This window comes from Anguilla anguilla, chromosome 3 (genome assembly GCF_013347855.1).
Source record: "Anguilla anguilla isolate fAngAng1 chromosome 3, fAngAng1.pri, whole genome shotgun sequence".
NCBI classification, from domain to species: Eukaryota; Metazoa; Chordata; class Actinopteri; order Anguilliformes; family Anguillidae; genus Anguilla; species Anguilla anguilla.
Window position 1 is genome coordinate 10,118,638 of NC_049203.1, and position 21,226 is coordinate 10,139,863.

A 21,226-nucleotide genomic window follows, 5' to 3' on the forward strand; every position below is an offset into this window, starting at 1 on the left:
TCAAAGGAAATCATGCGCATTTGCAATTCCTTCGTATTTTTTAAATGAACAAAAATCACAACAAGAAAAGAAAAAGACAAATAGCTACAATCGGGACTATAGCAAAACGCCAACCCACAACAGTCCTTAAAAGACCGTTATATGAAATGAGCGATTACAAATTATTTTTCGTGATAACTGAATTAAAATGGCAGTCAACTCCATATACAGTGAAATTGCATGCATTATACAATCCTGTTTGCATATATAATACCTCTAATCGTCATTCCCATAGGCATGGCATATAATGACAGATATGCCCGAGATAGCAGACGATTCCGGGCCAAATATACGTGAGTTTAGACACTTATGGGTCAGGTATGGCAATGGAAAGTGTGCTGTGGATCAAAAGTGGCCAAAATGCAACCAACCACGTGCGGCATTTTAATTTTGAGCCGTATTGAGGCCCAACTGCAGCCAGCCAAATTTAAGGTTTATCATGGGATTCGAATTCTGGGCCAAACGTGGCCTGACTGCATATCACACCGGAGAGATGATCTCATCAAGGCTGAGTAGCAGCTGCGTTCTGGCAGGCAGATTCGGATGGATTCACCGCCGTCATTCCATGGCGGTATGTGGGCAAATTGAAGTGGCAACTGTGAGCCAGCACTGGGCCGTCACTCAGTTACTATCGGGGACGCCTATAAATCTATTAAAAGAAACTGATATTGCAAATAATTGTACTAATTATTTCTTACTAGTATGCATAAAAATACTCGCGCGTAATTACGCATAAAAAGTAAAATTAAAAAGTCTACTTGGAGCGTCCCTCTCAACTGAATGACCTACGTGCCTTTGTTACAGCTAAGAATGGACTGCTTTCGTAGTGTGTAAAAATGTTTTATTTTTTTTATTTTGTTTTGTTTCAAGCACAATATTCGTAATGTGGGATTACATTTACCGAACAGCGGGCAACACACGTGTCCGAGGTCAACAGGTCACATAAAAACTCTTTCAGGTGTAAAAACATGAACAGGGTTATATTACTTGACCTTCTTCGACTCGTTTCAGCAAACAGTGCGTTGATATATAAAACTGGCCAATCTGACTCACTGTGTACTGATTTCAAATTGTATGTGATTTCACTGAAGATTGACCGAAAACGCAAATTAATTTAAATCTGAAACGTGTTCTGTCGCGCGCTTTTATGATGGAAGCGTGCTCCGATATGATATATTTCACCAAGTCGTGTTGATGCTTACAAACAGAGTTAATAAACTGACATATATGAGCAGGACAAAAATCTTCATTAAAGCATAACTCCTTAAAAGGACGGATAGTAAATGACAGGCCAGATATACACATTTCTCATAAATTGATTGCTATATTTAATTCACTAAACTTAAGTTAATTCTGCAATAAAATATGAAAGCCGAAACGATCTAAACAAACATCATTGGTATACCATGAACATAGCATGAACGTAAAACCCAGGAAAACAACATATAAAACTGTATCACCAGAAAAACCAGAACTTGGTCAAACAGATGCTTATATAGCTGTAGTAAAACTTTTAAAGCAAAGTGGCACTACATTAAAGTAAAATGCGACATCAAATACTGCCTAAATAACAGTAAATAATAGCATTAGACCATACTATTCAGCAATTTAAAATAATAAGAGTGAGAGTGGCTTTTTATAAATAAAGAACAAAAAAGTGAATGCTTATATTTGCATATGTACAACACAAAGTATTGAGAAATTGTCACAAAACAAAAGGATGTAAAACTTGAAGCAATATATATATATAGATGGAGCGTAACGTAACGAACATTCTTACCTTCTCACTATTGGGGAGCGTTTGGTTCCGTTTAAATGTGTCCGCTCCATTAATACTTATGAGCTCTGCATCTGCAGGCGGAAATGGCGTAGGGAAAACCACAACGTCACTCTTCAGTGTGTCTGAGCTAAAACACACGTCATACTGCTGCGTAGATTTGGAGTAAGACCAGCTCCCGTCAGGATGAGTGGTGATCACTGGGGCACTGTACTTGCTCAAACCGCCGTCCGTCCGGTGACATTTTACAGCTATTAAACCAATAAGACTCAGCAAAAATATAACGGAGACTGATACAATGGCGATCAGCAAATATAAATTTAAATCAGAGAAACTCTCCTCTTTGGCAGGCAACTGTCTGAATGATGTTTGTATTTCACCGGCATCTTCAACAACTACAACATCAATAGACACCGTCGCTGAGAGAGAAGGTTCTCCGTGGTCAGAAATCAATATCACCAATGGATGAGTCTTCAAGTCATTGTCACTCATTCGCCTCTTTGTCCTTATTTCCCCGGTGCTGCTTCCGATTCGGAAGAGGCTGCTTCCCTTGGGGTCAGAGATGCGATAAGAAAGCAGCGCATTGTAACCAGAGTCTGCGTCTACAGCCCTGATCTTGGCTACAAAGTATCCCGCTTCAGCAGAATAGGGAATGTTCTCAGTATTAACGGAGCCCTGACCAGAATAGGGCGGAAGAACAGCAGGATTGTTGTCATTCTCATCAAGAATAAAAACATTCACAGTCACGTTGTTGCTTAGTGGAGGAAGGCCGGAGTCCGTTGCCTTAACATGAAAATGGAACGTTTTCACTTCTTCATAGTTAAAAGACTGCAAGCTGTATATGTCTCCATTGACAGAGTTTATATTGACCATTGGTGACCGAGAGGTCGAACTCGCCGATAAGGAATAAATAATTTTGGAATTTTCTTTCAAGTCTGGATCAAACGCAGATATGGTGTAAATAACAGATCCCACTTGGCTGTTTTCTTTAACGTATACGGTAATCACAGGCTCTGAAAATTGGGGCGCATTATCGTTCACATCAGAGACATGTATAGTCAAGACACTGGCACTGGAGAGAGGCGGAATTCCTTCATCTGTAGCTGTGATGGTGACATTATATTGAGAACTGCTCTCTCTGTCCAGCGGACCATCAACCACTAATGAGTAATAGTTATCATTTGAAGACTGGAGTTTAAAAGGAAGAGAGCCAACGATGCGACAATGAACAATTCCGTTTATACCTCCGTCTTTATCGGAGACCTCAATTAAAGCTACAGATGTGCCAATTTTGGCGTCTTCTCTAATAGAGTTTATTAGGGACGTTACTGAAATATCGGGAGAGTTGTCATTCACATCAACAACTTCAATCAATAGTTTACAGTGAGTGCTTCGAGGAGGCAGGCCTTTATCTTGAGCTTGGACGCGTAATTCAAAAGCAACATTTTCTTCAAAGTCAAGATTTCCCTTAACGGTAATCACACCAGTGTGCTGATCAATTGAGAAAATTTCCAGTGGATTCACATTGCCGTGCCTAACAAATGAGTACAAAATTTCACTGTTTACTCCTTCATCAGTGTCTATCGCATTAACTGTTATTATTGAGGTTCCGAAAGGCACATTCTCTGACACACTGACTTTATAAAGAGAGCTATTGAATGCTGGCGTGTTATCATTCACATCGATTACATGGACAATGATCCCTAATGTTCCGGATCTGGGAGGTTTTCCTCCGTCAACAGCAGTCAGTACGAGCTGAATCACAGACTGCTTCTCTCGGTCTAAAGCTTTCTGCAGCACTAATTCAGCAAACACACTCTGCTCTCCACCGCTCTGTACATCCAGCGAGAAGTAGTCATTCGGAGTCAGCTTGTAGTTTTTTACTGAGTTAATGCCCACGTCAAGATCACTGGCCAGTGGCAGAGGAAACCTTTCTCCGGGAAATGTCCACTCTGTAATATTAAATATTTGCGATTTATCAGTGAATGATGGCGCATTATCATTTATGTCCAGAATGTTTATTTCAACGCGATAGAAATTCACAGGATTATGAGCCACGGCCTCTATCTTCAGAAAGCATTTCGACGTGCTAGAACACAACTCTTCCCTGTCGAGCCTTTCGTTCACGATCAAAACACCAGTCTGTAAATTTACCTCAAAATACTTCCTACTGGAACCGGACACGATCTGAAACATGCGTAATTCCAGCTCCTGGAGATTAAGGTTCAGATCCTTCGTAATGTTTCCCACAACAGTCCCCTTGTTCCCCTCTTCCGAAACAGAATAGACAATCTTCTGAAAGGACACAACCCATAGACAAGAAAAAAACACAAACTGTATCCAAATACGCAATCTTCGAAAGGGAAATCCCATCGCTTCTGAAGAGCACGGTGGTACAGAAATAGAAGCTGTATTTTGAATGCAAATATAAACACTCACACAGCCACGATGCTAATATCAACTCGGTGAGGGCAGCTATATGCGACTTATTGAAACAAAGGCGTATTTCCTCTGTTACAGAAATGCAGCTAAAAGAACAGGAGGAGCTCCGCAACGTTCGAATTTCCATGGTCAACAGCGACACCATGTGTTAATAGGATATGATAAAAATAAATACTATTAATCTTTGAAGACTAAACCCAAGATAATTCTTAATCTGTTGTTCACTCAGCACTACTTTTTCTTCAGAGTTACAACAAAGCTTCTAAAGCGAGGAAATGTAACTGTAGGCCCACACTAGATGCGTAAATTATTACGCACTGGTCTCTTACAGGTAAAAGAGTAACTTAAAGTAAAACAGCTTTCTCCAAAATGACCATTCAAATGACTAAATACTGATAAAGTATTTAAGGGCCTAGAGCTGTAATTCCATACAAATCATATGCAAATCAACAGACAATGGAAGTACAGAGGAAAAACAGAGACAACCTTTAAAATTATCAGACAAACTTACACAGTACCAAGTCCAGTGTTAATTCAACTAATAGAGTGCATAGGAGTCCAATACGGATTATATATACTCTGAATCCAAATAATTTTATATTTGCATGCATTTTATGCAATTAATATGCATTTCAAAGAACGACGTAAAGAACAAACTGTGTTACGTTCACAGTGAACACGAATTTCCACCCGAGTCAATCTGGAATCATGACTCAGAGGTTTTTCTATGTCGGATGCGCGCATATCTGGTGATTCGTGTAATGAACATAGGCATATGTCTTCTGGAACTTTACAATCTATGATTTACGTGATCATAAAATTAACAAAATGGCAGCTTCGCGTGAAATCGGTACCCTTCAAAACGGACATTTGCCATCTACAAAACTGACATTTGCCATCTACTTCGAATCACAACAAAGCTTGTTTAATTCGTGTCTCCGATGACAACTGATGTTAAAAAATTGGTCTGCTACAATATTACTCAAACTGGAAAAGTATGTGGGTAAAAAAACGCATTCAATGTTTGGTTGTTTCAGACTTGAAAAACATTGTCCAGTATGGACGAGTTCATTCATTTCCTTTCATTCGCTCATGAATACATTTATTAATTATTAAATAAATAGCATGGGTATATAATTGTGTGCTAGACTCTTCTCTTCAATGAAACGCAAAAGTGTCACAGGGCGACGTGTAGCTCCAGTAAATAAAAAAATATTAAAATAAGTTAAATAATGAATATGTTCCCATCGCACAGTCAAATTATTGATTACAATGAAATGTTATTGGCTATCTTACCTTCTGGCTGTTGGGGAGAGTTTGATTCCTCTTAAACGTGTCCGCTCCATTAATGCTAATCAGTTCAGCATCGGCAGGCGGAAACGGCGAAGGAAAAACTACAACGTCACTCTTCAATGTGTCTGAGCTAAAACACACGTCATACTGCTGAGTAGATCTGGAGTAAGACCAGCTCCCGTCAGGGTGTGTTGTGATCACTGGAGCGCTGTACTTGCTCAGACTGCCGTCAGTCCTGTGGCACTTTACAGCTATTAAACTAAGAAGGCTGAGCAAAAATATAACGGAGACTGATACAATGGCGATCAGCAAATACAGATTTAAATCCGAGAAACTCTCCTCCTTCGCAGGCAACTGTCTGAATGACGTCTGTAGGCCTACTTCACTGCCATCTTCAACAACCACAACATCAATAGACACAGTCGATGAGAGGGAAGGTTCTCCGTGATCAGAAATCAAAACCACCAATGGATGAGTCTTCAAGTCATTGTCACTCATTCGCCTTTTTGTCCTTATTTCCCCGGTGCTGCTTCCGATTCGGAAGAGACTGCTTCCCTTGGGTTCCGTGATGTGATAAGAAAGCAGCGCATTGTAACCAGAGTCTGCGTCTACAGCCCGAATCTTGGCCACAAAGTATCCCGCTTCAGCAGAATAGGGAATGTTCTCAGTATTAACGGGGCCCTGATCAGAATATGGCGGGAGAACGGCAGGACTGTTGTCATTCTCATCCAAAACAAAAACGTTCACAGTCACATTGGTACTTAGTGGCGGAAGACCAGAGTCGGTAGCCTGAATATGAAACTGGAAGGTTTTTAATTCCTCGTAGTTAAAAGACTGTAAGCTGTATATTTCACCACTGACAGAGTTCACGTTGACCATTGGTGCATGAAACTTAGAACTCTCCAATAAGGAAAAAGTCATTTTTGAATTTTCTTTCAAGTCTGGGTCAAATGCAGATATGGTGTAAATAACAGATCCCACTTGGCTGTTTTCTTTGACGTATACGATAATCACAGGCTCTGAAAAGTGTGGTGCGTTATCGTTCACATCAGAAACATGTACAGTAATAATGCTGGTGCTGGAGAGAGGCGGAGTCCCTTCATCCGTAGCTGCGATTGTGACGTTGTAGTGAGAAGTGCTCTCCCTGTCCAGCGGACCATCAACCACTAATGAGTAATAGTTGTCATTAGAAGACAGGAGCTTAAAAGGAACAGAGCCAAGGATGCGGCAATGAACAATTCCGTTTTTGCCTCCGTCTTGATCAGACACCACAATCGAAGCAACAGCTGTGCCGATTTTTGCGTCCTCTCTCACAGTGTTCAGCGCTGAAGTTACCGATATATCTGGAGAGTTGTCATTTACATCCACAACTTCAATTAATAGTTTACAATGAGTACTCCGGGGAGGGGTGCCTTTATCACGAGCCTGGATGCGTAATTCAAATGCAGAGGTTTCCTCATAGTCAAGACCGCCACTGGTAATAATCTCGCCAGTATATTGATTAATTGTGAATATTTCTGTTGGATTCATATTACCGTGTCGAACAAATGAGTACATAATTTCGCTATTTATCCCTTCATCTATATCCGTCGCATTAAGTGTTATTATTGATGATCCAAATGGTACATTTTCATACACCCTGACTTTATAAAGGGAGCTTCTAAATGCTGGAGCATTGTCGTTGACATCGATTACGTTAACAATGATTTCTAATGTCCCGGATCTGGGAGCTTTTCCTCCGTCAACAGCAGTGAGTACGAGCTGAATCACAGACTGCTTCTCTCGGTCTAACGCTTTCTGCAGCACTAACTCAGCAGACACACTCTGCTCTCCACTGCTCTGTACATCCAGTGAGAAGTGTTCATTCGGACTCAGCTTGTAGGTCTTCACTGAGTTACTACCCACATCGGAATCACTAGCCATAGGGAGAGGAATTCTTTCACCAGAAAAGGAAGATTCTGGAATATTTAAGACGTGCGATTTTTCCAGGAATGTTGGCGCATTATCGTTTATATCTATAATATTCACCTCAAAGCGATAAAAAGTCAAAGGATTATGAGCAGCGGCCTCTATCTTCAGTGAGCATTTCGCAGAGCTCAGACACAACTCCTCTCTATCGATCCTTTCATCCACAATCAAAACACCAGTCTTTAAATTTACCTCGAAAAGGCTCTTACTGGATCCGGGTACGATTTGAAACGTGCGCGGCTCCAGTTCCTGGAGCCTAAGATTAAGATCCTTTGTTATGTTCCCCACGACGGTGCCCTTCTTCACCTCCTCGGAGACAGAATAGACAATCTTCTGAAAGGACGCAACCCACAGACATGAAAGAACAGCACACTGTATCCAAATACGCAATCCGTGACTGGAAATGCCCATCGCGTTCCAACCGCACAGCAACCCTAATCTATTATATATGCACACGCACGCTTAAGCACTCACATAACAGTTATTATGAAATGAAATTGCGAAAGCTGCTACAGCGCTACTTTTTCGAACAAAGCTTTCTCTGGTCTGTCCCTGCTACGCATTTCACAAGAAAGGAGGAGCCCAGAGAGCTGTTCACGTTGCCATGGTCAACAGCGACACCGCGTGCATTAACGGTGGTAGCAAAAAACACAAAATAAAATAAAATAAAAATAAAAACAATATTAGTAATAATTGCACAAAGGTCTACAAGCAACCGTTGCACTAATCGGTTAAGTCCATTGTAAAACATAACTTAATGTTTAAAACATAAAGACTTCACATTGTCTTAGAATATATATATATATATATATATATATATATAATGCAAAAGAACTGGGACACTGAATTATTATTATTATTTTTGTTATTTTCGGGTGTTTGCATTAATATTGATTGATCTGTGTAGGAACTGCTGTTTTTTATTGTTTTTTTAAACATAGCACCCACATCTTAAAGGAGCAAAAGTAATTGGACAAATTCACACAATCTGAAATAAAGTGGTCATATTTAGTAACTGGTTGGACATCATTTAAATTCAATGACTGGCAGAAGTTTCCAACCCATAGACATCACCAGACGCTGGGTATCTTCCCTAGTGTTGCTCGGTCAGGCTTGCACTGCAGCCATTTTCATCTCCTGTTTGTTTCTAGGGCAGTGGTCTCCAACCCTGGTCCTGGAGAGCTACAGGGTCTGCCGGTTTTTGTTTTCACCTTAACATCAGCGCCCAATTGAGACCCAAGACACCAGGTGAGTTGAGTTAACGGTGTAATTAACTGCTCTAATTGATTCATGAAGTGCAGAGTCACTATGAGAACCAGCAGACCCTGTAGCTCTCCAGGACCAGGGTTCGAGACCACTGTTCTAGGGTGTTGTGTCTTCAGCCTTGCGTTCAGCATATGAAATGCGTCAAATGAGTTTCGAGGCAATTTGCTGGATCTGAGCAAATAAGGTATTTCTGTACACTTCAGAAGTCAACCTGCAGCTGCCATCAGCAGTGACATCATCAAATAAGACAAGTGAGCCAGTTCCAGTAACAGCCATACATGACCAAGTCATAACACTACCTCCACCATGTTTCACAGATGAGGCGGTGAGGAGTGGTGCTTTCGTTCACGAGCAGTTCCTTTCTTTCTCCACACTTTCCAGCACCTTGGTACAGGTTAATACTCATCCTGTACCAGTGGTTTGCATCTTGCAGTGACCACCAGAGGTATGACGGCGTAGTCTTCTCTTTATGGGAGCCATTGACACATCTAAGGGCACACCTTGGGAAGGTTTTTTGCTCTGTTCGACAGTTGAAAGGGAGTTTTTTTCTCCACAACTGAAAGCATTCATCGGTCATTCGCTACAGTGGTCTTCTGGGATCTACCAGGTTGTTCACTATTGCTGAGCTCACCAGTGCATTCTTGCTTCCTAACAATGTATCAGACAGTTAATTTCAACACACCCAATGTTTTGGCTAAGTCTCTGATCGATTTAATCCGATTTTTTTCAGGAATGACACTAATTTGGTCCTCACATTGACAGATAACAGCAGCAGACTCCAAATGCAGATTCCACACCAAGAATCATCTCTAGACATTTTGTTAGCTTTCCTGTGCATGAACCAATCATGCAAAGTCACGATACAGCTGAGCTGCCAATAGTCCAATTACTTTTGTTGCCCTAAAAAGGGGTATAAAAAGGACTGCAATTCCTACACAGATCATCTGATATGGATGGAAACACCCTCCAATTAAAGCAGAGTCTACACTTTAACCTCATATTCATGGTTTTGTTTTAAAATCCAATGCGCTGGAATACACAGCCAAAACGAAAACATTGTGTCACTGTCCCAATACTTTTGCATTTAATTATATATATATATATATATATATATATACACACAAACACATCAGATCAGTGACCGTGAATCAGTTAACTGCAAATATGAATTAAGAGCTCAGAACTTCACAGAGAGGTAAACTATGGCCAGTTTTCTGGGAACAAAATAGCTGAACAAATTGTTACAACCGTGGAATACAGTTCAGTTTCATACTTTAGAATGAAGATCTGGGTTACTAAATGTTTCATGCAATTCAATTAGGCACACAGACATAGAATTCCTATGTAGGTAGCTACATCACACAAAGACAGGACAAAGTGTTTTGCCTTTCACACAAACTTTTAGCTGATTTTCATGGTTTCATAGGTGCCATTATGTCTTACTCCTCGTTAGATAACCCTCACAGAATAAGTCTTACCTTCTCGCTGTTGGGGAGAGTTTGATTCCTTTTCAATGTGTCCGCTCCATTAATGCTAATCAGTTCTGCATCTGCAGGCGGAAATGGCGCTGGAAAAACCACAACGTCACTCTTCAGTGTGTCTGAGCTAAAACACACGTCATACTGCTGCGTAGATTTGGAGTAAGACCAGCTCCCGTCTGGGTGTGTGGTGATTACTGGGGCACTGTACTTGCTTAAACCGTCGTCAGCCCTGTGACATTTAACAGCTATTAAACTAATGAGGCTCAGCAAAAATATAACTGACACCGAGATAATGGCGATAAGCAAATACAGATTTAAATCCGAGAAACTCTCTTTCTTTTCTGGAAACTGTCTTAACGATGTCAGTACTTCACCCGTATCTTCAACAACCACAACATCAATAGACACGGTAGCTGAGAGGGAAGGTTCTCCATGGTCAGAAATCAAAATCACCAATGGATGAGTCTTCAAGTCATTGTCACTCATTCGCCTCTTAGTCCTTATTTCCCCGGTGCTGCTTCCGATTCGGAAGAGACTGCTTCCCTTGGGTTCCGTGATGTGGTAAGAAAGCAGCGCATTGTACCCAGAGTCTGCGTCCACAGCCCGGATCTTTGCCACAAAGTAGCCCGCTTCAGCAGAATACGGAATGTTCTCAGTGTTAACGGAGCCCTGGTCAGAATAAGGGGGGAGAACCGCAGGACTGTTGTCATTTTCATCCAGGACGAATAGGTTAATAGTCACATTGCTGCCTAGAGGAGGGACGCCAGAGTCTGTGGCCTGCACTTGAAACTGGAAAGTTTTTACTTCCTCATAGTTAAAAGCCTGAAGGCTGTATATTTCTCCACTGACAGAGTTTACGTTGACAGCAGATGACGAGGAGGCGCCAGAACTCTCCAAAATAGTATACGAAACCTTTGCATTGTCGTTTAAATCAGGATCTAAGGCAGACACAGTGTAAAGCACAGAGCCCACCGGGCTGTTTTCTTTCACAAACATGTTCATAATAGGCTCCGAAAATCGCGGCGGGTTATCATTCACGTCAGACACGTGTACAGTAATAACGCTGGTGCTGGTGAGAGGCGGAATCCCTTCGTCGGTAGCCGTGATGGTGACACTGTATTCAGCACTGCTTTCTCTGTCCAATGGACTATCAACCACTAAAGAGTAATAATCCTTATAGGAAGACTGCAGTTTAAACGGAAGCATGTCAGCTAAAGTACACTTAAAAAGCCCATTTTTCCCATCATCTTTATCTGCTACGGTTATCAGAGCCACCACCGTCCCTCTTTGAGCGTCCTCTTTGACTGGGCTCATTAGTGAAGTCACCGTTATTTCTGGCGCGTTGTCATTCACATCAACAACTTCCACTAACACTTTACAGTGAGTACTCCGGGGTGAATGCCCTTGGTCCTTCGCCTGTGCGCGAATTTCGTATGCAGAGTTTTCTTCGTAATCCAAATGCCCTTTCACCGTGATTTCACCAGTTTTCGAATCGATTGCGAAAATGTCAAAATGATTTCCACCGCCACGCCCTACTAAAGAATATATAAGCTCACCGTTAACGCCTTCGTCCGGGTCTGTGGCATTAAGAGTAATTATATTTGTCCCGTAAGGAACGTTCTCAGGAACAAGGACTTTATAAAGAGAGCTGCTGAATGCTGGGGTGTTGTCATTCACATCGATTACATTAACAATGATCTGTAATGTACCGGATCTGGGAGGTTTTCCTCCGTCAACAGCAGTCAAAAGAAGCTGAATCACAGACTGCTTCTCTCGGTCTAAAGCTTTCTGTAGCACTAGCTCAGCAGACACGCTCTGCTTTCCACCGCTCTGCACATCAAGGGAGAAGTGTTCATTTGCACTCAGCTTGTAGGTCTTCACTGAATTACTGCCCACATCGCGATCATTTGCTATCGGAAGAGGAAATCTCTCCCCAGGAAACGAAGATTCACTTATATTAAACGCATTTGTTTTGTCCAGGAAAGATGGAGAGTTATCATTTATATCTAAAATATTGATTTCAACGCGGTAAATATGCATTGGTTTATCCAAGACGGCTTCAATTTTTAAAGAGCACTTTACTAAATTCGGACATAGCGTCTCTCGGTCTATTCTCTCATTGACGTAGAGAATACCCGTTTTCAAATTCACCTCGAAATATCTCTTGTTTGACCCAGGTATAATTCGCAGCCCCCGCGTTTCCAGGTCTTGCGCGTTCAGATTCATATCCTTGGCAATATTTCCGACAAACGTACCTTTTTCGACCTCCTCCAAAACTGAATACACTGTCTGTGCCGAAGACCATCGCAGTAGACTAAGCAGCACGATACATTGTATCCAAACATGGCCAGGCTGTTCCCAGATACCCATTATAGCACTCCTGCTTACTCACGATTGCAAATGCAGTGAACTCCGACAAAAATCATAAATTCCTCATGAAAAGAGTCATCTTGAACAAAATGATGTGTATATAGAAAATAGTTGTTTTACGCCATCAGTCTAGGCGCCTGCAACAAAGCGGTTGGTTAGTGGCTTATGGGCGTTTCTGTTTTTTTTCTCTGCACAAGGAGGAGCCTCTCGTTGGGACTTAAAATTACGTTTTATTTTCCGTGGTCTACAGCGACACCGTGTGTCCTACTTATTGATAAGAAATGAGTTTCTATTGTTTCTCTGGTCGGTAGAATAAGAATACATGTTTCAGCATTACAGAGCATTTCAGCAATTAATCAAATATAATTTGAATAGAAAACACATACAACTTTCCGCTACATAGAATTGTATCCAAAATAATTTGCATATGAAAAAGCAAAAAGGTTATAATCACAAATGTAGCTCTAATATAAGAGTAATTAGCTAACTATTTGTTTACGCAGATATGCGTAAAACACAGCGAAGTCTTTCTTCTTCAAACAGGCATTTTTCATAGTGGCAGAAAACAAAAATAAAGCCCAGACATAAAACATACACCATAAAACGTTCTTGAATGCGAAAATGAATTAATAGATTAAAGCTTTTATGGGCAGATATAAAGCCGAATGCGTAAATATCCTTACATAGGCATTCAATAAATAATGGATAGGAAAACTTCTTTTTCGCAATTCGGGGACTATTTTTTTCATCAGGTAAGCCAAGTAGCCTATATTCCTGGTCTAATTAAATGATCAGCAAAACCAAATGAATTCTGTTTTATAAAGCAGTAAGATGATCACAAGCACTTCAAATGACTATGTCCCAAACGAATGAAAAATGCGCATGTCACAAAATCGCTCAATCCAGGTAAACACCACTGTTCATAAGCGAAAAGAAAAGCACCGTTCGGCCAAACGAACCATCCTGGCTTTGAGAACCGTTCGGCACTCCGCCTGCTAGCCTTCACAAAATGTAGCCAGAAAGATCCAACTATAAATGGAACATGGGTATGGATGCTGTTTCTGATTCGAACTTATTTTTCTGCATTTGGTGAGTGGAATGTCCGGCTGAAGTGTGCTTGCATTAAAATAGCAGAAATTATTCTGTCCATGTTCTTTAAATTAAAGCATGTCCCTTAAATGTGGCATGGCTGATATGTTTTTAATCGTGTTACTTAAATATTTTGGCATATTAGTAGTTAATAGTTATGACACACTTAGTAAAATAACAATGACAAAACAAGATGTTTTTTTTAAAGAATGAAGTCCCAGTGTTAACAGAGTTCATGTAACATGAAAACGCTTGATACAGTATCTTACCTTCTCGCTGTTTGGTAGGGTTTGGTTCCGTTTGAAAGTGTCCGCTCCATTAATGCTAATCAACTCCGCGTCTGCAGGTGGAAACGGCGTGGGGAAAACCACAACGTCACTCTTTAGTGTGTCTGAGCTAAAACACACGTCATACTGCTGCGTAGATTTGGAGTAAGACCAGCTCCCGTCAGGGTGTGTGGTGATCACTGGGGCGCTGTACCTGCTCAAGCCGCCGTCCGTCCTGTGGCACTTTACAGCTATTAAACTAATGAGGCTCAGCAAAAAAATAACTGACACCGATACAATGGCGATCAGCAAATACAGATTTAAATCCGAGAAACTATCCTCCTTAGCAGGTAACTGTCTAAAGGACGTTTGTATTTCACCTGCACTTTCAACAACAACAACATCGACAGATACAGACGCTGAGAGGGAAGGTTCTCCGTGGTCAGAAATTAAAATCACCAACGGGTGAGTCTTCAGGTCATTGTCACTCATTCGCCTCTTAGTCCTTATTTCCCCGGTGCTGCTTCCGATTCGGAAGAGGCTGCCCCCCTTAGGTTCAGATATGTGATAAGAAAGCAGCGCGTTGTAACCAGAGTCTGCGTCCACAGCCCTGATCTTGGCCACAAAGTATCCCGCTTCAGCAGAATAGGGAATGTTCTCAGTATTAACGGAGCCCTGGTCAGAATAGGACGGAAGAACCACAGGACTGTTGTCATTCTCATCGACGATATAAACGTTCACAGTCACGTTGCTGTTAAGAGGAGGAACACCAGAGTCTGTAGCCTGGACTTGAAAATGAAATGTTTTCACTTCCTCGTAGTTAAAGCTTTGTATGCTGTATATTTCCCCACTGACAGAGTTCACGTTGATTGCTGATGATGGCAACTCGCCTTTTGTCCACAATAAGGAATACGAAATCTTTGCATTTTGATTTAAATCCACATCAAATGCAGACACTGTGTGGATTACAGATCCCACTGGGCTGTTTTCTTTCACATACACGTTAATCGACGGCTCGGGAAAGCGAGGTGCGTTGTCATTTATGTCAGAAACATGTACAGTAACAATGCTGCCACTGGAGAGAGGCGGAGTCCCCTCGTCAGTAGCTGTGATTGAAACATTGTACTGAGATGTGACCTCTCTGTCCAACGGCCCGTCAACCACTAAAGAGTAATAATTCTTATAGTTCGTTTGCAGTTTAAACGGAAGCTCATTAGAGATGTAACAATTTACGACTCCGTTTTTACCACTATCTCTGTCAATAACAGAAACAAGAGCAATCGCAGTGCCTACCTTTGCGTCTTCGTTCACCACGTTTAAAAGTGATGTCACGGTTATCTGAGGAACATTATCGTTAATATCCACAACTTCAATCAGCAATTTAGAATGAGCGGACATGGGAGACTGTGCTCTGTCATTAGCTTGAGCATGAATTTCAAAAGCACTGTTTTCTTCGAAGTCAATGATTCCGTTAACTGTTACTGCTCCGGTATGGGGATCAATTGAAAAGATATCTAGGATACTGTGTTGCTCATGCTTACTGAATGAATAAACAATTTCACCGTTTGCACCTGCGTCTAAATCCGTTGCATTAAGAGTTATTATCGATGTTCCTGGCGATACATTTTCAAAAACACGAACTTTATATAAAGAACTGCTGAACACTGGAGGGTTATCATTAATGTCTAAGACATTGACAATAATTTCCATGGTTCCAGATCTCGGCGGATTTCCTCCGTCCAAAGCAGTCAGTATGAGGTGGATCACGGACTGTTTCTCTCGGTCTAAAGCTTTCTGCAGCACCAACTCTGCAGATACACTCTCCCCTTTTTGTAAAGCCAGTGAAAAGTGTTCGTTCTGACTCAGCTTATACGCGTTTACAGCATTTTTCCCTACATCTGCATCATACGCCCTAGGTAAAAGAAATCTAACTCCAGAGAGCGTGTTTTCTGTTATATTAATATGTTGAGATGTTTCCCGAAAAGAGGGAGCATTATCATTGACATCCACAATATTAATTTCCACACGAAAAACCCTCAAAGGATTATTAATTACAGCTTCGACACTGACCACACATTTAAGCATGTTCGAACAAAGCCCATCTCTGTCAATTCTCTCATTCACATACAAAATTCCTGTTTTAGAATTCACCTCGAAATATTTATTCTGAGAACCTGCTACGATCTGAAATGCACGTGATTCCAATTCCAGCACATTCAGATTTAAATCCTTGGCGATATTGCCCACAAAGGTCCCGGAGCTTGCCTCCTCCAAAACAGAGTAAGAGAGCTGTCCAGACACCGCTTCCCCACCACACAACAACAGCACGACCAAATGAAACGTCACCATAGCTTCTTGTTGGTTTGTAAAATACATTGCTCCGTCAGCTTTGACACCAGCATAGATCCAATGAGACGTTTCTTATTCCAAAACTACGCCGACAGAAATAGTTCGATTTACACCACCGAAAACTGAGTGAAGCCACTGGCCTCCGACCGAGCACACGCGTCGTCCTTCTCTGTGTAACAAAGCCTAGCGTAATCGCTTCCCCCTCCCAAGCGAGGAGGAGCTCAGAACTACCGTCCGTATTTCACTTTGTGGATCAACAGAGACATCCTGTGGCTAAACAATGGAACTTATTTTTGTAAATTGGACGTAACAAAAAGAAAACTAAATCCATTCAATAATTACAATAACTCTGATAAAACGATACAACTACAGTACCAGATCAGTGACAGGAGAATTGTTCCTAAACTGTTCCGCGTGAAACCGACGGCTGTTATTCCTGTTCTGGATATTCTGCACATTGTATTGGGACAACACATATGCCCGAAGCAATGGAACTGTGAGGAATAAATAAGATGTTGATCTGAAATAGCTCAATCAACGCTATTAATCAGCTAAAACATGCAAACTGTAATTTCAAGGTAACATTAGTACAATAAAGTCGTTTATCGATACCAGATAAGTACACCGCCTCTGACATAAGAAAACGTACAATACAACAGTGTCCACACCATAACATAGTGCCTACATAACAGAAATTACTTGGTCAGAATATGAAAACGAAAAGTGGCACTATAGAACCTAAGCAGCATTTATTTTTAGTATTGAGGCCAAGCTTGAAAATGTTAGCCATACAGAAAATTATCATCAACATACTTTACCACCATTCGCATTACATGCATAACACAAAACAAATAAAAACTCGTAAAATTAAATCACTTGTGAGTGCACATGGTCCTTGAACTCTCCACATTGTGGCTGAACTGTCCCCAATAAGTTTTCCCAGTTAACATGGATCACACTTCTGCATAAGGAACAGGAGATTATTCCAGCACCAAGGACAGCTCCGCCCAATGGCTCATCAGGAGCCATGGGTCAGATACGTAATCTGGATGTGCCAATGCTGTTGCACTGTGCCGTTTAGAAAGAAAAATCAGTTCATTTTCCTGGTTTGCTTATATTATATTGGTTTGATTTGTAATAACTTGCCATTTAAGCATCTATTGCTTTGATTACAAGGGTTTGACGTGTGTAAACATTGGTTTAAATGTAAATTTCTATGTGCTTGTCACTGGATTTTTTAAACAAAATTTATTAATGCATATGAACCTTACAGTACAAATTTTTTTTTTCAAAGTAGTTTTCTGTCAATGGGCCACATATTGTGTCCAGAAGTTAATCAATTAATTCAATTAAAATAGACTCACATGTTGCTGTCATACTGTAACATTTTCCAATAAAAGTAATCGCAGCTTTATGTTATTTGACATAAACTGTCATCATCTGTCACCATCTCGAGACAGCTGTTATTTCATGTTTATGAGTGTTATGTCAGCCTTATGTTGAAGGGGAAAATGAAAGTGTTACAGAGAAAGCAGTAGATGTGTCAACTCCAAACCAAAACAGCATCACATACAACCTATATATACTTTATCAGTTGCAAGCCAATACATATGCACATCTGACATTCCATAGATAGACAGACAGACAGACAGACGCGTTAATGGCAGACTAATACAAACCCATTTTTCCTAAAATGCACGCGATAACTCGAAGACCATCTTATAGATATTGTTTAAAAACGCAAAACTTGTGTTGGCAAATAATAAGAGAATTCAGGCTTGGTGCGAGAGTGAAAAGATCTTACCTTCGTGGTATTCGGAAGGGTTTGGTTCCGTTTTAAAGAGTCTGCTCCATTAATGCTGATCAGCTCCGCATCAGCAGACGGAAACTGTGCAGGGAAAACTACAACGTCACTCTTCAGTGTGTCTGAGCTAAAACACACGTCATACTGCTGAGTAGATTTGGAGTACGACCAGCTCCCGTCAGGGTGTGTGGTGATTACTGGCGCGCTGTACCTGTTTGAACCACCGTCTGTCCTGTGACACTTCACAGCTATTAAACTGATTAGGCTTAACAAAAATATCACTGAAATCGAGATGATGGCGATCAGCAAATACAGATTTATATCAGAGAAACCTTTTTCCTTTTTCGGCAGCTGTCTAAATGATGTTTGTATTTCGCTGCTTTCAACAACCACAACATCTATAGACACAGACGCTGACAGAGATGGCTCCCCATGATCAGAAATCAAAATCACCAATGGATGAGTCTTCAAGTCATTGTCACTCATTCGCCTTTTGGTCCTTATTTCCCCGGTGCTGCTACTGATTCGGAAGAGACTGCTTCCCTTTGGTTCCGTGATGTGATAAGAAAGCAGCGCGTTGTAACCAGAGTCTGCGTCCACAGCCCTGATCTTGGCTACAAAGTATCCCGCTTCAGCAGAATAGGGAATGTTCTCAGTATTAACGGAGCCCTGGTCAGAATAGGGTGGAAGAACCGCTGGACTGTTGTCATTCTCGTCTAATATAAAAACGTTCACAGTCACGTTGCTGCTTTGTGGGGGAACACCAGAGTCTGTGGCCTGAATTTGAAACTGGAATGTTTTTATTTCCTCGTAGTTACACGACTGCATGATGTATATGTCTCCACTCACAGAGTTCACGCTGACAGTTGATAGTGGGGTCGTACTTTTAGCTGAACTTTGCAATAAAGAATAGGAAACTTTTGCATTTTCGTTTAAATCCGGATCAAATGCAGATACACTGTGAATTACAGAGCCAATCGCGCTGTTTTCTTTCAAATAAACATTAATGACGGACTCGGGAAAGCGCGGCGCGTTATCGTTTACATCAGAAACATGTACAGTAATAATGCTGCTGCTGGAGAGAGGTGGAATCCCTTCATCTGTAGCAGCGACGGTGACATTGTAAAGAGAAGCGTTTTCTCTGTCCAGTGGCCCGTCAACAACCAACGAGTAAGAGTTCTTATAGGAAGACTGAAGTTTAAAAGGAAGTACACCAACCAGGGTGCACTTTACAAGTCCGTTTTTTCCTCCATCTTTATCTGCAACGGTTATCAAAGCAACCACTGTCCCTCGAGAAGAATCTTCTTTGACTGGGCTCATTAGTGACGTCACTGTTATTTCTGGGGGGTTATCATTTACATCAACAACTTCCACTAACACTTTGCAGTGAGTAATTCTGGGTGATTGCCCTCCGTCCTGTGCCTGTGCACGGATTTCATATGCAGAGTTTTCCTCAAAATCCAAAGGTCCCTTTGCGGTGATTTCTCCCGTTTTTGGATCGATTGCGAAAACGTCAAGGTGATTCAAACTGCCACGTCTTATTAAAGAATATACAACATTACCGTTTACTCCTTCATCGGGGTCTGTAGCATTAAGAGTGACGATAGTTGTTCCATAAGGAACATTCTCAGGAACACGAACTTTATAGAGAGAGCTACTAAATGCAGGCGCGTTATCGTTTACATCGATTACATTAACAATGATCTGTAAAGTCCCGGATCTGGGTGGCTTTCCTCCATCCAATGCAGTCAGTAGAAGCTTAATCACGGGATGTTTCTCTCGGTCTAAAGCTTTCTGCAGCACTAACTCAGCCGATACACTCTGCTCCCCACCACTTTGTACATCCAGAGAGAAGTGTTCATTCGGACTAAGCTTGTAGGTCTTTACTGAGTTACTGCCCACATCGGGATCATTAGCAATGGGTAAATGAAATCTCTCGCCTGGAATTGCCAACTCAGTAATATTTAAAAAATTACTTCTCTCAAGGAAGGATGGAGTGTTATCATTGATGTCTAAAATATTTACTTCAATGCGGTGAAGATACATGGGGTGATTCAATATGGCCTCTATATTTAAAGAACACTTCACCACATTTTGGCAGAGTGCCTCTCTGTCAATTCTTTCATCGACATAGAGAATACCAGTTTTCAAATTTACGTCGAAATATCTCCCAGTAGACCCCGATACGAGTTGAAGACCTCGAGATTCCAGGTCTCTTACATCCATATTTATATCCTTAGCGATGTTTCCAACAAACGTACCTTTGTCGACCTCCTCAGAAACGGAATATACAGTCTGTGCCGATGAGCAGCCCAGAAGACAAAGAAGCGCGATACGCTGTATCCAAACATTTCCTGGCTGTTTCCAAAGGCCCATAATCACATAAGTTTTGACTGAAGACGGAAGCCCTGCGTATTCCAACAAATATCACTTTAGAATATCCATGAAGAAATTGTTCACATGAAATCAAATACGGTCGAATCTACAGACATTCGCGTCACACAATCTCTGCCAGTGCCTCCGACAAAGCGGACAGGGTGTATGCCCGTTTCTCTTTTTATCCTACAAAAGGAGGAGCACGTGACGTTCTTTTCTTATTTGTGGTCTGTAGCGACACCTCGTGTTATACATATTTAAAGCAAAAATGTTTCAGACCTAAATACTTCAACTACTACTTCCAGTGTTAGTCTTACGTTGTATTACTTACATTCAGCCCAGAAATCAAATGACAAACAAACACAATAATGGAACAGAACGTGGGGCAAAATGTGACGTTCCTTATATTAGGTGAAAGGAAATGTGCTTGAATGTAATACATAAACGCCTGTTGAAAATATTACACATTATATGTAAGTTCTTATTTAAGATCAAAATCACAACAAAAACGTACTTGCTGACAATACCGCCATATATTAATGACAGAGGAAAATGGCGGCAAAGATCTCTCACAAATAAAACCAACCAAAAACGAAGCACTGGTGTACTTTTAGGATGAAAGAAAAAAAAAAAAAAAAAAAAACAATCCGCGAAAATCAAGAAAAAAATGACGCGTCCAAAAATGGCAAACAATTATTTCCCTGTC

General features: G+C 41.1%; 1 protein-coding gene across 13 annotated transcripts in view; it reads right to left on the reverse strand.

Annotated features, from left to right (window-relative positions):
• LOC118223393 (protocadherin alpha-C2-like) overlaps positions 1 to 21,226 on the reverse strand; it is a 114,003-nt gene that overhangs the window by 60,268 nt on the left and 32,509 nt on the right. The window contains exon 1 of one of the 13 annotated variants that reach the window (XM_035409893.1): positions 18,145 to 20,667. The exons of 8 other annotated variants lie outside the window; for them this stretch is intronic. In XM_035409893.1, coding sequence (XP_035265784.1) covers positions 18,145 to 20,520 — 2,376 coding nt within the window. In that variant the 5' untranslated portion in view covers positions 20,521 to 20,667. Of the gene's footprint in view, positions 1 to 1,819; positions 4,335 to 5,554; positions 8,081 to 10,263; positions 12,780 to 13,994; positions 16,500 to 18,144; positions 20,668 to 21,226 lie in introns of those variants that run through there. 4 more of the 13 variants (XM_035409895.1, XM_035409894.1, XM_035409892.1 and 1 more) reach the window with 4 other exon arrangements.